This window comes from Lonchura striata, chromosome 2, assembly GCF_050655825.1.
Source record: "Lonchura striata isolate lonStrDom1 chromosome 2, ASM5065582v1, whole genome shotgun sequence".
Taxonomy (NCBI): domain Eukaryota; kingdom Metazoa; phylum Chordata; class Aves; order Passeriformes; family Estrildidae; genus Lonchura; species Lonchura striata.
In genome coordinates, this window is record NC_140704.1 from 64,101,665 (window position 1) to 64,114,922 (window position 13,258).

General features: G+C 42.9%; 1 protein-coding gene across 7 annotated transcripts in view; it reads left to right on the forward strand.

Annotated features, from left to right (window-relative positions):
* The window catches only part of RREB1 (ras responsive element binding protein 1), a 133,662-nt gene that overhangs the window by 103,474 nt on the left and 16,930 nt on the right, over positions 1 to 13,258 (forward strand). For 6 of the 7 annotated variants that reach the window (XM_021534650.4, XM_021534642.3, XM_021534659.4 and 3 more), the window contains one exon: positions 11,128 to 11,871. In XM_021534650.4, the coding sequence (XP_021390325.1) occupies positions 11,128 to 11,871 (744 nt within the window). The remainder of the gene's footprint in view (positions 1 to 11,127; positions 11,872 to 13,258) is intronic. The other variant, XM_021534700.4, reaches the window with a different exon arrangement.

The window sequence follows — 13,258 nt, forward strand, 5'->3', positions numbered from 1 at the left end:
CAGGTGGAGTGAGCCCTGTGTTTTTGTGGTGGGTGTCAGGTGCTGGTGGCATACAAGGAGTTGGCAGCTTTGTGGTAGATGCAGCAGTTCGTTGGCTTTATCTTCTGGATGGGCAAACTGGTTTTCTTGTGGAGAAATCTACAGTGTTGTAGTACAGCACAGCATTCCTATCCGCACCTATTGCACTGGCAGATAGCTTGTGTCTCGTCAGATATCTGGTTTTTAAAATTAGTTAAGAAAAAAATATATTTGCCAATCTTTGTGAAGAGAAAAAGGGAACTTTATTATTGTCTGTGCTTGATGGCTGTTTCCTGACCTAGACAGAGAAAGGACTAACAGGCTGACATGAATGGGATAGATGAGAGTCCTGGTGATCTGCTCCCAAACTGCATGTGTTGGGTATGTGATCCATAGGTAATCACAGCAGGCAAGCTGACTGTTTAACACTGCTATCAAAAAAACCCAAAACCCAAAGTAGTTGTTTGAGCTAAAAAGCAGCACCTAGCTCTTCTGTGTCTATTTGTAGGAAAGTTGTTATTGACGTAATTCATGTAAGTGGTCTAAGTTAGGATGAGGAAAAGGTATATAATTTTGAGCATTTAAGTGCTGTCCATGTGTTATGAGTTTTGAACTGCTGCATCCATACAGACATTAGAAGATTTTTGCAAGTCTGTCTTTCATGTTCAATGAAATTTTAACACAGAGGCCACCTTCCATGTGGTGTCAAGATCATATTTCTCTTTTGTGAAAGTCCAAAGATGCACGTGCTACCAGTGTCCCACATCCCTCATGCAACCAAAGTGTCTCTCATGGAAGCTTTTGCCCTGCTTATCCTTGCCTCAGCACCACTGTGTGTTTGTTCTTTTTTATAAATTCAAAACCATTTCCATGAAGAAGCATACACCTTCCTCAGTGGATTTTTATTTAATGATGAGCTCACAAGTGGGACACTGGGAATTTGGCATAGCTTGGTTTTATACAGTCCCTAATACAGTAGCTGTGTTTTGTTTGAACATGCTTGAACACTTGCTTTTAATACTTTCTTGATGTCTTTAATGTATAATTTACTTGTCTAGGTTCAACTCGGTTTCCTTTTTTTTCTTTTTTTTTTTTCCTCTTCCCTGCTGCTCTTGACTTTTTAGATTCTCAGAATCATGACTAAGATGTGCCCTGCAGGTGATGCAGTTGGTTTTGCTCCTTTTATAGGATGCAGCTCAGACTAGGTTCAGTATAAAATTACACTAATGGTTGTTTTTAACCACTAGTATGTTATAGATAACCAAATCTGTTTGCAGAGAATATTTTCAGGGGGTTACTGGCAGGTCTTATTTGGCCCAAGATTACATTTTGTAAAAAGTGAGATTTAATAGCAGAGGACGTTTTTTGCTTTGGTTTTGTTTTGGTGCTACAACAGGAACAAACCATACAAGGAAATGTCTATAAACAAAATAAAGGAATAAATAAATAGAAAACTCTTTACATCTAGTCCATGAACCTGAATGTTTCCTGTTGATTGGAATTACAAGTCACCAAAAAAAAAAGGACTTTGAAGCATTTATATTCTTTGCTTTTATGATTTAAGTCAAAGTAAAATTGTAAATACCTTTACTTTGCAACATATCTAGTTACCACAGTAAATAATGTGTTTCTGCTAGGACAGTAGTGGCAGGAGATACCCTGAGGACTGATCTTACGTGCTTTGCTTATTCACGTGACCCTTTATACTGAAAAAGACATTCTTCAAACAATTGGCTACTATGAAATGTCCAGACTAGGCTAGCCATGCTGTGCTGCTAACCAAAATTTACAGTCAGTGCCAAGTCAATATTTAGGCACAGATGTACTTTAATACAGGCCATGACTATTCATATGGAAAAATTTATAAAAAAATCAAATCACATTGACTTTTTAGGTTATATTCCAGTGAGTAAGTGTATTTTATCAGAAGAGCAGTTGCCTTTAAGGGACAAATACAGAAGGCAGAGAAAACTTCTTTTTTTGAATTGTTCTGGTTTTGTGCTTTTGAAGGTGACATTTTTGGAAGGCATTGCAACTTCAGGTGGGAGGATTAGAGTTTTCACAGTAATTTTTGTTTTGGTTTTGAGACCCCCAGCTAGGACATCTGTGTGGGAAGAAGTATATTTTATCTGTTGCAAATATTGGTCTGTGTGACAAATATTTGATTGATACAAACATTTTGAAGGCTGAAAATATGAGAAAATTGTGACCTGAGATGCAGGTTGAGTTTCAAGTAATTAATCCTCAGCTAATCCTGTCATTGCTTGCTTGAAAAGAAATGTGGAAAGGAATTGGGCTACCATGAAGCAAAAGGATTTCTGCTCGACTTTGAAGTTTTGTATTTGCATTGTGAATGAAGCCAGATGGAAGTGCAAAAAGCAGTGATATTTGTAGCCATAAATTTATGGTTGAATTATCAGGCATCTAAAAGGAAAGAGTTACTTGAAAGCCTACAAAAAAGCAGTACCATGATGCATCTAAAAAGTTGTGTTGAGACTGGAAGAAAATGAAGATAAAGAAACAGTTCCTGAGATGTCTGTGAGATGCAGGGAATCCCTGGTACAGGTTGAGATGTTAACTAGCACAGAACCAACTTTCAGAAGATGAAAATGAAAGAGATACCCACAATGTTGTATCAAAGAGGCTGCTGGCTGTGGCAGGGGTTGGGTGGTGTGTGTGTGTTTTCAGAGGTTTTGGGTGTGAGGTGGAAGGTGTGACAGAAGTTGATCTCCTTTTACAAGTAACTATCCTCTCAATCTCTTTCTTCATCACAAAGATGTCTTGCAGGATTGCCTTCCTCATTGCACTGCATGATCCTGGCTTTTCCTGTGCTTAGTCCCCTCCCTGTTCTAGTAATTTAAATTAATTACAGACATTAAAAACTTTCTCCTAAGGTAAAATAATTTATTGCTTATTCAGCATATGGGCCTTGATTCCACTGAAGTCCGTGGAGAGATGCCCTGTGGCTTTGATGGAAATTGTGTCCAATTCACATAGGTGATAGGCATTTCCAGAGAGAGCCTGCTGTTGAGGAGCTTGCAGTTAGGATATTGTGGCTGGTCACCAAGCAGTAACAGAGGCAAAGAAAGAAAAAGCGATGACATTTCTTATTACACACAAGGGGGATATTCATACATTTTATCTTGCAACAGGCCAGGAGCCCTTCCCCTCTGAGATATGTGGTGTCATTTCTACCAAATCTAGCAGAATTTCTACAAACCTACCTGAGGAGAAATGTGCTTATACCCCAGCCTGTAAGGAAGAGGATGTTGGATCTCACAGTGGCACACACAGTTTTCCCACCTGTTTAGAACACCAAGGCCAAGTTGTACTTGATCAGGCTGAACGCTGCAGACAAGCAAAGCATGAGAATATGAGAAGTGCCCTTCCACATGGGAGCAGTGGTACTCCTGTCTCAAATGGTAGCAGGAGGATGTGCTCTTTTGTGTGAACAGCTGGACACGGCCACTTCCTCCGGCCTGTTGCTCTTAAAGCTCTATTAGGATCCCCAACTGCTTCATTGGGGTTGTGTGTTCAAGGGCACGTCCCGTTCGAGGGCACATCCTTACCCACTCCATTTACAACTTGTTTATGGAGCTGCTGTCTGCAGGTCCTTCCAGTTGTTTTGTGAACCTGCTGATGCAGTCTGGTTTTAGACTGCTGCTGCAGGCCAAGTCAGTGATCCTGGAGAGACATCAGCCACGGCTTTGAGTCCTCCCACCTGGATGTACTTGCCAGTACTATACTCAGCATCACAAAGACAGGGTTTAGATTGTTTTACCTTGTGTTAATCTGCATTGAAGCTCACCTGCCATCATACTGCCCCCTCTGTCTTGACAGTAGTGAAAGAGATTGGCTCTCAGATCATGCAAGACTCCATTGTAGGCAGGTAAGTGGCATTTAGCCAGAAGGGAGGAGCTGACACAAAACCAAGGGTGAGCACAGTAGCTCTGGGTTTACTGTGCTGACCAAATGGGATGGGCACAAGAAGGAAGCTCAGCAGATGGTGGTACATGTCCCTTGCCTGAAAACTGCTTGCACAAGGGAGCTGTTGCTGTAACTTATTCACACCTCCAGTACAGATGGTGTCACTTTGTGTCACTTTGAGTTGGTTTCATGGGAGAATTGTTTCGAAGGAACAAACTTAAAAGCAGCAAGAAGTTGGCTCTGTGCGTCAAGGTAGTTAAAATTACAAATGAGTTATTTCTCTCAACCTCAGAGTAGCTGCTGATCAAATTGCATAGAATGTGCATAGAATTTTTCTCTTACATCCCCATGCACTAGTTTGTTTGGGAAAGTCTGCTGTCTTGCCAGCCTCTCTCATCCTTTCTGCTTCTTTTAATATGGCAGGTTGCCTTGCAGTGGTTCAAATGTGGTAATACAGGTCTCGGTACTAGTCTGGCATTGCAATCTGCCGTGCTGGGGACCTGTTATGACATGGTTTGATCTTGCCTATCATGAAGAGACCGAGCTGCCTCGTTACCATGTTAACAGCCTGTAATTTCAGAGGGCTGTAGCACGGTGTCTTTGGTGTCACGTGGGCCCATCCTGCCTATGCAGACAACAGATGGCTACAGCGTAAGAGAGAAGGACTCGTGTTATGACATGATCCCCTTGGAGAACAAAAGTCTGCAGGAAGGGTTCTGAAAGTGCTTGCCTCTGACAATTTTCATGGCAGAATAAAACTGAAATGTCCTATTTGACTCAATTGAAGACTTTTTTTATAGTTAGAGGGGTCCTAAAGCAGCTCAGCTGTTTGGTGGTATGAGGAGATAAGCATTTCTACAGCCATTGAGACAAGCACCGGTGCAGCACGTAGGGTGGGTAGGACTTGGGTGCAAGGTAGATGTTCTCAGCAGCCGGCGCCGGGCTGGTCAGAGTGGTTCAACCTGCCCCCGGCAGACAGAGCCTTGGGCCATGGTTGGATAACACAAAGCACTTATTGACAGTACTGGCTTGACCTGTTCCCAACTGTTCATCCCTGCAGCTGTAGCTGACCCAGCTGCCCCAAAAAATTAAAAGGGCAAGGGGAGGGACTGGTAGTCATGAGATCAGTTCCCGGATCTGGTTGTCAGTACAGCCCTAAAGGAGCACATTGATGCAGCTGAGGTGTGGAGCTGGCAGCATCTTCTGGGAGGCACTGGGATAGATGCTGTTGAAACTGGCTTTGTTGTCAGTGCTTTGTGTCTTCAAATAGCAGCTTTAGGCATCAAGGAGGGAGCCTGGATCCAATAGTGCACACAGTTAGTTACCACATGCACTTTATTGCACAGCTTTGTGTTTATAACTTGCTTCACCAAGCGGTGGTTAATCACGGTTCAGAATCATTCAACAACTTTGGACTTGTGGTCTCCCTCCATTGTCCGAGAAAAAAGGACTTCCAAATCCGTGGAAGTAAACTAAGAATTTGAAACTGTGGCTAGGTTTAAAATTAGGTGGTTTCTTTTGGTGCTGGCTATAAAAGGTGGGTAAGAAGCATGCTCGGGGCTCATGTGCACAGTCCTTGTGAGGGCTGTCCTTGGAAGTGTGTGGTCATCTGGATTTCACTGTATGCCAGAAAGAAAGGGAATGAAGGGAGATGTTTGGATGGTGTTTGGTCAGCCATAAATGAAGCAAAGCTTTAGGATGAGGTGTAAGACAGGAAGTGCAATTCAATAGAGTGTCACTGGGAACAAGTTTATAGAGGGTTTCTTTGGTCTTGTTTTAAACCAAAACAAAAACAGGATGGTGGTTTAGAACAGGATTCAGAGATGAGGAGGCTGTGTAAGTGATGGGGCTTGCTCATATCCTTGCTGCATGGAGAGGGAGGGAATGGTCTAAAGTGCCTAAAGCAAACTGAGTCTGTTACCCCCAGCTCACAGCAGTCAGACCAGCGGAGAGCTATCCTGGCAGAGAGGCATACAAAGAAAATGTGCAGCAGCTTAATGAATTGCCCACTCATGTTAAAGCAGCCCTGCCTTTGTCTCCTTAGGGCTGTCTTAATGCTCCCTTCTTGCAACAAAATACAGTTGACAGAGATGTGGGATAGGAATGGGGTAAGGGATTATCTCTTACATAATAGAGAAAGAGAACTTAATAAGGAAAGATCCCTTTTGTAAAGAGACTTGCCCCTAATGTAAGACAGTCTAACACAACTGCTCTGTGTTAACTAGGCAAATATTTGCAAAGTATACTTGACAGTGAATTTTCTGATTAGGATTTAGCAGAATTCATCTTTGGTCTAGATATCTGCCACACTGTGATCCCTCCAGAAATCATGTGAGCCCTGGGTAAAGTGGGGGACTTCTTCCAAACTGTTCTAGCTGTCTCTACCTCTGAACTACATTTGTGGGTATTTCTTAGAGGACAAAGGGCTTGAAATCATGTTTTCAGTGCCAGGCAAAGTTTTAACAGCTGCTCTAGAGCCAGAGCTCAAGGTAAACCAAGAGTTATTTGCTGCTGGGGTTGGCCTGAATGCTAGAACTGTTGTATGAAGATACTGAGGAGATAGTGTATAGCCTGCTGGCTGTATTGTCAGCTCTACATTAAACTGCCTTTCTGCTGAATGGTGCAGTCCATCTTAAGCTCAGTGTGTGGGTTTTTCCCCCACTCCCTTAAATGCAGATTCCCACATGGTAGGTGCAGTCAGAGCTAGTCCTGAAAACTTTTCTTGTGACTTCAGCTGCACTGTTGAAGGTACTGGGGAATAATACTGAGTGTCAAAGACAGAAAGTGTTTTTTCCCAGAATTGTTTTTATTTTCCCCAGACATATTAGGTTCCATTTACTGTAAATAGTCCTTTTCTAGCTTGAATATTTTCATTTCACAAGGCATGAAGGCACAACCAAAGCTCTCTCAACTTTTATTATTTAGAATCTTTACAATAAAAATGGACAAAGATAACACCCGGAATTTTTCAAATGGGTTCTGTGGGTTTAAAAGATATTCTCCAGTTCATGGATGGAATTAGAAACAGCATTGTGTGTGTGGGTCCAAAAAAATCCCAAATTTACTAGAACTGCTACCACCTAGTGGTGGCTGCCTCTCCCGTAAAATATAAAACAGGCTGGGGTTAATTCAGTTAATGTAGGAAAGATAGTAAATCATCAGCTCATCTGATTGATAATGCCAACTGCTTGTAGCATATCCCATTTCCAGTGGTCTGTTTGCTCCAATTTTGAGGATTATATATGTGATGAGTTTTCTAACTCTTCTCTTGGGATGTTAGGAGTGTTTGTCAATAAACACTTACATTAGCAACAAAATGTTTTTTGTTATATCCTGTTTTGTCTACTAACCTTGTAGCATCTCAAGCTCTACTCTCTATTCCACCATAGTTCCAGGAAAAAATAAAACCATGTGTAAAAAGAATTGTGCCAGCAAGCTCCCCACCTTGATCTGTATCTGCTCTTTCATCAGAAATTTTTCACATTTGGTGTCCCTCTTCATAATTTGGTTTGCATACATAGGAAAGCAGTTCCCTCCTCTTTCCTTCCACTGATAAAAGATAAAGTGGATTCTTCTGACTGGACTGACAGAAGACTGCAACTTGATTTGTAAATAGACTGTAGCAAAAGAGTCTTTCCACAGTTTGAAGGAAAATTATTTTGGCAATATCTATATAGTGGTTTCTTTCATGCAAGCAAAGTTTTTGGATTCTCAGATGCAGTCCTTGAGGTTTAGCTTATGAATATATTTCATGAGAAGTTATTTTTTTCCCATGAGCTGACAAGGCAGCAGCTGAGCTACCTGTGGTTTTTTGTCACCTTCTTCCCTATGTCCTTACCTCCCCGCTCTTCTCCTCTTTCTCCCTTATCCTGCACATCTTTTTTAACTTTGGTGTCAGAATTGAGATCTTCAGATAGTGTCACCTTCTTCTCTTCATTTTGGGGGAGTGACATGCTGGTTGCACATGACAAGGTAACGTGGTGCTCCCGTTGTTGCTGAAGAAGTGGCAGTGGGTGGGAGCCTTTACAAGTTGGATTTCTCTGCTCTTGTCCTCTTGATTCACCAAGTGTAAATTCTGTGGGATAACAAATGAACTGGAAAGCATTTTACAGCCTTAATAAGTGAAAAATGGGAAAGAGGCAAAAGAAACAGCAGGCCTTTCTTGTGCATCCTGTTTCTTTCACTGCCTGGAATTGACTGCTCTGCAACATAAATCAGCCAAATTCTGGAGATGGGAATTACCCATGTGAGAGGAGCTTAGTCTTGTTGGAGGGATATTGGCCCAGATTTGAAGGCTCAGTCAAAATCCTCCTCCTTCTGTAAGATACAAGCCTGATGGAGCTGTGTGGCCAGCAGGGTTTCTGTTGCTGCAGGGGCATGTAAGCAGGAAGAAAACAGTAGTGCAGGCCAGGCCTAACCTCTGCTGGGGTGGATGAAGCAGCTGCCAGTGCAAGACTACCCTTGCAGCCATCCCTTGCACAGCAGGAGAAGTCCCACACTGGACCTGGCTCGATTGTCTTCATAACCATTGTGTTTACCACACACCTTCACAGCTCCCCTGCTGCTATTCCAGTTCATTGGAAGCAGAACTGGGCTGATTCTCACCCATCCCCAAATAACCGGGATTTGTGCAAAGCAGCTCACATGTCACCAGCTGCAGAACCAACAGCACAGGTTGGAGATAACCTCAGAGCAGCTCAGCTAGTCAGGAATTGCTGCTTTATGTGAGGTACATGCATGAAGTTTCCTAAGGGGCCTGTGAAATTCCTTGATAAGGAAAAGGGAAGGTCCGGTTTGTGCAGGTGAGGAGGAGGAGCGCTCCCCCAAGCACATACAAATGTCCCTGGCATATCCCTGGCTATGTCGCTACCTCAGTTTTGAATGTTCCTTCAGGGGTGCCAGCTCCAGAGGAGCCTCAGAAGAGAAGGCCTGTGTACATTTGTGTTCCTAGGGTCTGCAGTGGGCTTTGCCCTTTGGGAAGGCACATTGTTTAAACTTAAGAATTTGTTTTTCTTGATGTAGACCTCATCTGTTTGCCTGTGCCAGTATATCACTTACCTGGGGACCACCTATCCCTTGAAGTGTTTTTCTCTTTTGCACCAGAAAATGTAGTTGCAGGCCACGCATGAAAGAACAGAATAACAGCTGGGAAGAAGCCCAGGGCACAGAGGAGAGGGAAGAAGGAGAGAGAGTTCAAGTACAATTCACTGAAGAATGAGTATACTATAAGAAAAATAATATATTTTTCAAAATACTAGAAGCAGAAGAAGAAGAGGTTATGGGAAAATTGGAAAATCATGAATGATACCTGACATTGAATGTTGAAGTTGGGACTTCTGTATTGAGAGTTTTAAGACATAATGGTTTTGGTTTGCTCTTACCTTGAGTGCCACCCATGGATATTCTCCTCAGTCACTCTGCTTCTGATGTTTCATGGAAAAAAAACTTCCTCTGCATCCACTGTTTTCTCTTTGGTCAGTAAAGAGTTACAGAACATCTCTCTGGGTATGATTAAGAGGAGCTTTTCCCCATCATGGTTTCCTTGTGCTCTTCACTCATCTCCATTCCAAGAGAGCTCTCATGGTTTCCTGCCCCTCTCCCCAGTGAACCCCCTCTGTGCTGTGCTGGCAGCCTTTCTGTGGCCTAACAGCATTTCCTGACCTCGCAGGGGATGAGACAGGGCAGCCCCCATCTGCTTTCAGACATCCCCATCCTCACATTCTGTGGCCTTACACACAGATTAGGGCTTGCTTTCGTGTTCTAACGGGCAGATAATTAGATGAGCAATGAACTTTGTGTAATCCACTGTCTGTGTAAACAGATCTGTTCTGATTAAAAGGTGAGATTGCTTTTTGTGATAGGTCACTGCTCCCCCTTAAACTCCCCCAAGAAAAAGTGTATCAAGAATTGCACACCATTAAGTGATCATTCGCTATCACCAGAAACACTGCTACACTTTGACATTTGTTTAATGGCCATGTATTATCACTAGTGAGAGGAGAGGGGGGCCAGTGCAAATCGTGTTGCAAGACTACGTTGAAACTAATAAGTGCCTGAGGACCATCTTATATTCTGTTTTTACTCCTTGCTAAGGAAAAAAACCCTGTAAGGGGAAATCTGGGCAGTTTGGAGACAAGCACATGTTGTACTGTGTCAAACAGAGAACTTGCACTGCTCTCCTAGGGTTTCTAAATCCCTGCAGTTACTGCGCAGATATCATTCTTGCAGATGAATGTTGAAATGCTGAGTGGGTTGTGGGCTCCCTTTGCTGCTGGTTGTCAATAAGCAGGAGGCGGGGTGGAGGACTTAAAGGAAAGTTTCAGCTTTCAGAAAGCACCACTTGAGAACTTTGTCCTGGAACAATTCCTGGGAAGTGGCACTGGGGATGCAGATTACATGCTGTGCATCAGCAGCAGCTTTGGCCTCCAGAGCCAGACCAGCTTACTTCCTATTTGCTAATACACTGTTTGTGTGGAGCTTGGGAGAGTACAGCTCCAGACCTCTGTTCTCCTTAAGCACCTTACCTGTTTCAGTTTTTTTGGACATATGTTACATCTTCAGCAATATTAGTGCTGCAGACAGGTAAGTAAGCAGAGGACACCATTAAGGACTTTATCTTAGGTAATTTTTGTCCTCTTGTGCAGTAACTTTGAAACAGCAAAGCCTGTTACTGTCCCTTGGCTTTACATTTTGATTCCAAGTGGCATATCAGAGATTCAGGTGTGGATGAACTTCCACATCTTCCACTTTCACAGTGTGTACTCATCTTTTTAAGCCAACTTTTGTGGTACTGTCTGCACCGACTATTCACATTTAGTTGTACCAGGTGGTTGCATGAGGCCTTTACATTTCCTTGGAAAAACATTTCCTGCTACACAAAAATTAGTTTGATGAATATGTGGGTTGTATATTATTTCAATCTATGTTCATGTTTTTCATACGCAAGTTTATTAGTAATATATCCATGTGTCTCTGGAATGGTCTATTTGTAATAGTGATCTCAGCTCTTTTTCAGTGTCTCAGCATGTTGTGTTCTCTGGTTAAAAGTGATTATACTAAAAATTATTTCAAGAAGCTGCTTGATCAGAAGCAATGCTCCTGGGTCCATATGCAGGCTCACTGCTGGTAGCTGGGAATCATCAGGGAGCATCCCACTGAAAGTTTCTCTGTGTTTCCTTGCAGAGAGCCAGGTGGATGCAGAGACACTAGCTACAGGAAACAAAGTCTTGAACCTGAGCTGTGGCGAGAAGGAGCAGTCAGAGGAAATGACAGAGCTACTAGAGAGTGAGCACGGCCCCAAGGAGGAGCAGAAGGCTGGTCCCCTTCTGGCAGAAGAGGATGCTGAAGAAAAAGTGGATGGATATGAAGAGGGCCCTGAGGAAGATTCTGTAAGTAACAAAAGTCTTGACCTCAATTTTGCCAGCAAATTAATGGACTTCAAGCTGGCAGAGAGTGACCAGAGTGCAGGCAGCAGTTCTCAGACTGAAAGGAAACATGCCTGTGACATTTGTGGCAAAACCTTCAAGTTTGCTGGCACTCTTAGCCGTCACAAAAAGGCCCACATTCGTGAGGACAGAAAGGATGAAAGGAGCAGTGAGGATGAAAGCAAAAGCATTCAGGATGATGCAGGAGCTCCCTCGATGCAGGACTCTGGTCTTGAGCAGGAAGAGTCTCCGCTGGACTTGAAGGTAGTGGAGTCTCCTGTGGACTTTGAGGCAACAGGAAAGGAGAATGAAGAGAGCGAAAGCATCTCTGAGGGGGAAGGCACAGAGAGAAAGTCCACTGAGAAGAGCAGTGATGACAAACCAAAGACTGATGGGGCTAAGAGTACTGCAAAAGCAGACAAAAGAAAGAAAGTCTGTACTGTGTGCAACAAGCGTTTCTGGTCTCTGCAAGATCTGACGCGACATATGCGGTCTCATACAGGTAAGAGGAGGCTTGAGGGCAGAATAGACCATGAGGTGTCCTGCCAGACTGAGGTGTCTGCTCTGGAGGTGCACGAATGCTGCTGGCACTTGAGGTTGGAGACACTGCTTTTAGTCCTAAAGGTATCTGCAAGGTGTCTTCTCTGCCCCAGTCCCCCATACTGCATAAAAAGCCTATGGAGGGAGCAAGAATTGCAGTCACTGCCTTATTTTCAACTTCTAAACTGTTTTTCCCCATGATTGCTTGCAGAGTTCAGAGGCAAGGGCAGGTGTGAGGTGTGGAGATCTCTGGACAGGTTCTGATTCCCTTCTTGCCATGTGTGTGTGGCTTAGTCCCAATATTTTGACCAGCAGTGGAGAAACTGTCAGGGTATCATGAGACTTCACCTATGAGTCAAAGTTTAGAGAGAGAGAGAGAAATCTAGTCTTGTCTGATGATCTGAGCCTAATATGGGTAACATGCTGGTGATGTGTGTGGCCTCCTGCTTGGGTGGAAGGCAGAGATCCAGTGGGCACTTGGGCAGGGAAGGTGGAACACAGGTAGTGAAACACTTGCCCAGTGACTTGACTGGGCAGTGGGATTGCTTTATTTGATAGGCAGATTGCAGAAGTGCCTTGCAAATGAGATGAAGCTATGAACCAGCTCAAAGGTGAATTAATCATTCATCCTTATTAATTATGTATTTTACCTGCCAGCAAGCTGCTCTGACGTTGGAAAACTGGTCCATTTTGACATTTTATGTCTTTTGAAGGTTCTCTTTGCTGAAGAAAAGATCTTTGCCATTGACAAAATATTTGTGCTGCAATTTACAGCGATTTTTAGAAAACTACACCAAAGAGTAATGCCTGAATAGCTTCAACTCTTCTAACTCATAAATATTCACCTATTGAGCGCAAAACTGACCTGTTTTCTTCTGCCATTGAGCTACAAATGAAACAAGACAGGTCCCATTCTAGTGCCTATTTTCATACAAGTGCAGAAACTTCAGGGAAATGCTGATATCAAGTATTTACCCCCAAGCAATGTGTGCCCATGAACATTTCCATACTCTCTGTTTTAATTGTTTTCATTGCATGCTTATTATTATTATTATATTATTGTGAGCTTTGCCAGTATGGTTTATTTTCTGTTTGTTTCTCTTTCTTATTTGACATTTGAAGGATGTTTTAACATAGAATAGGTGTGGAACAGGAACCTGGTGCAGTGCTTTCTTCAAATTGATAAATGTAACTATGACCTACCCCTACTGTCAGATCAATATATTTTCAGCTGAGCATTTTGCACCAATGCTCTCGGTTGACTCTTCTCCTTGTCTCTTTCCCACCTGTCCAACTATTTTGACAAAATATTGTCAGGTTGCACATTCTTATACTTTGGTTTTAATGTG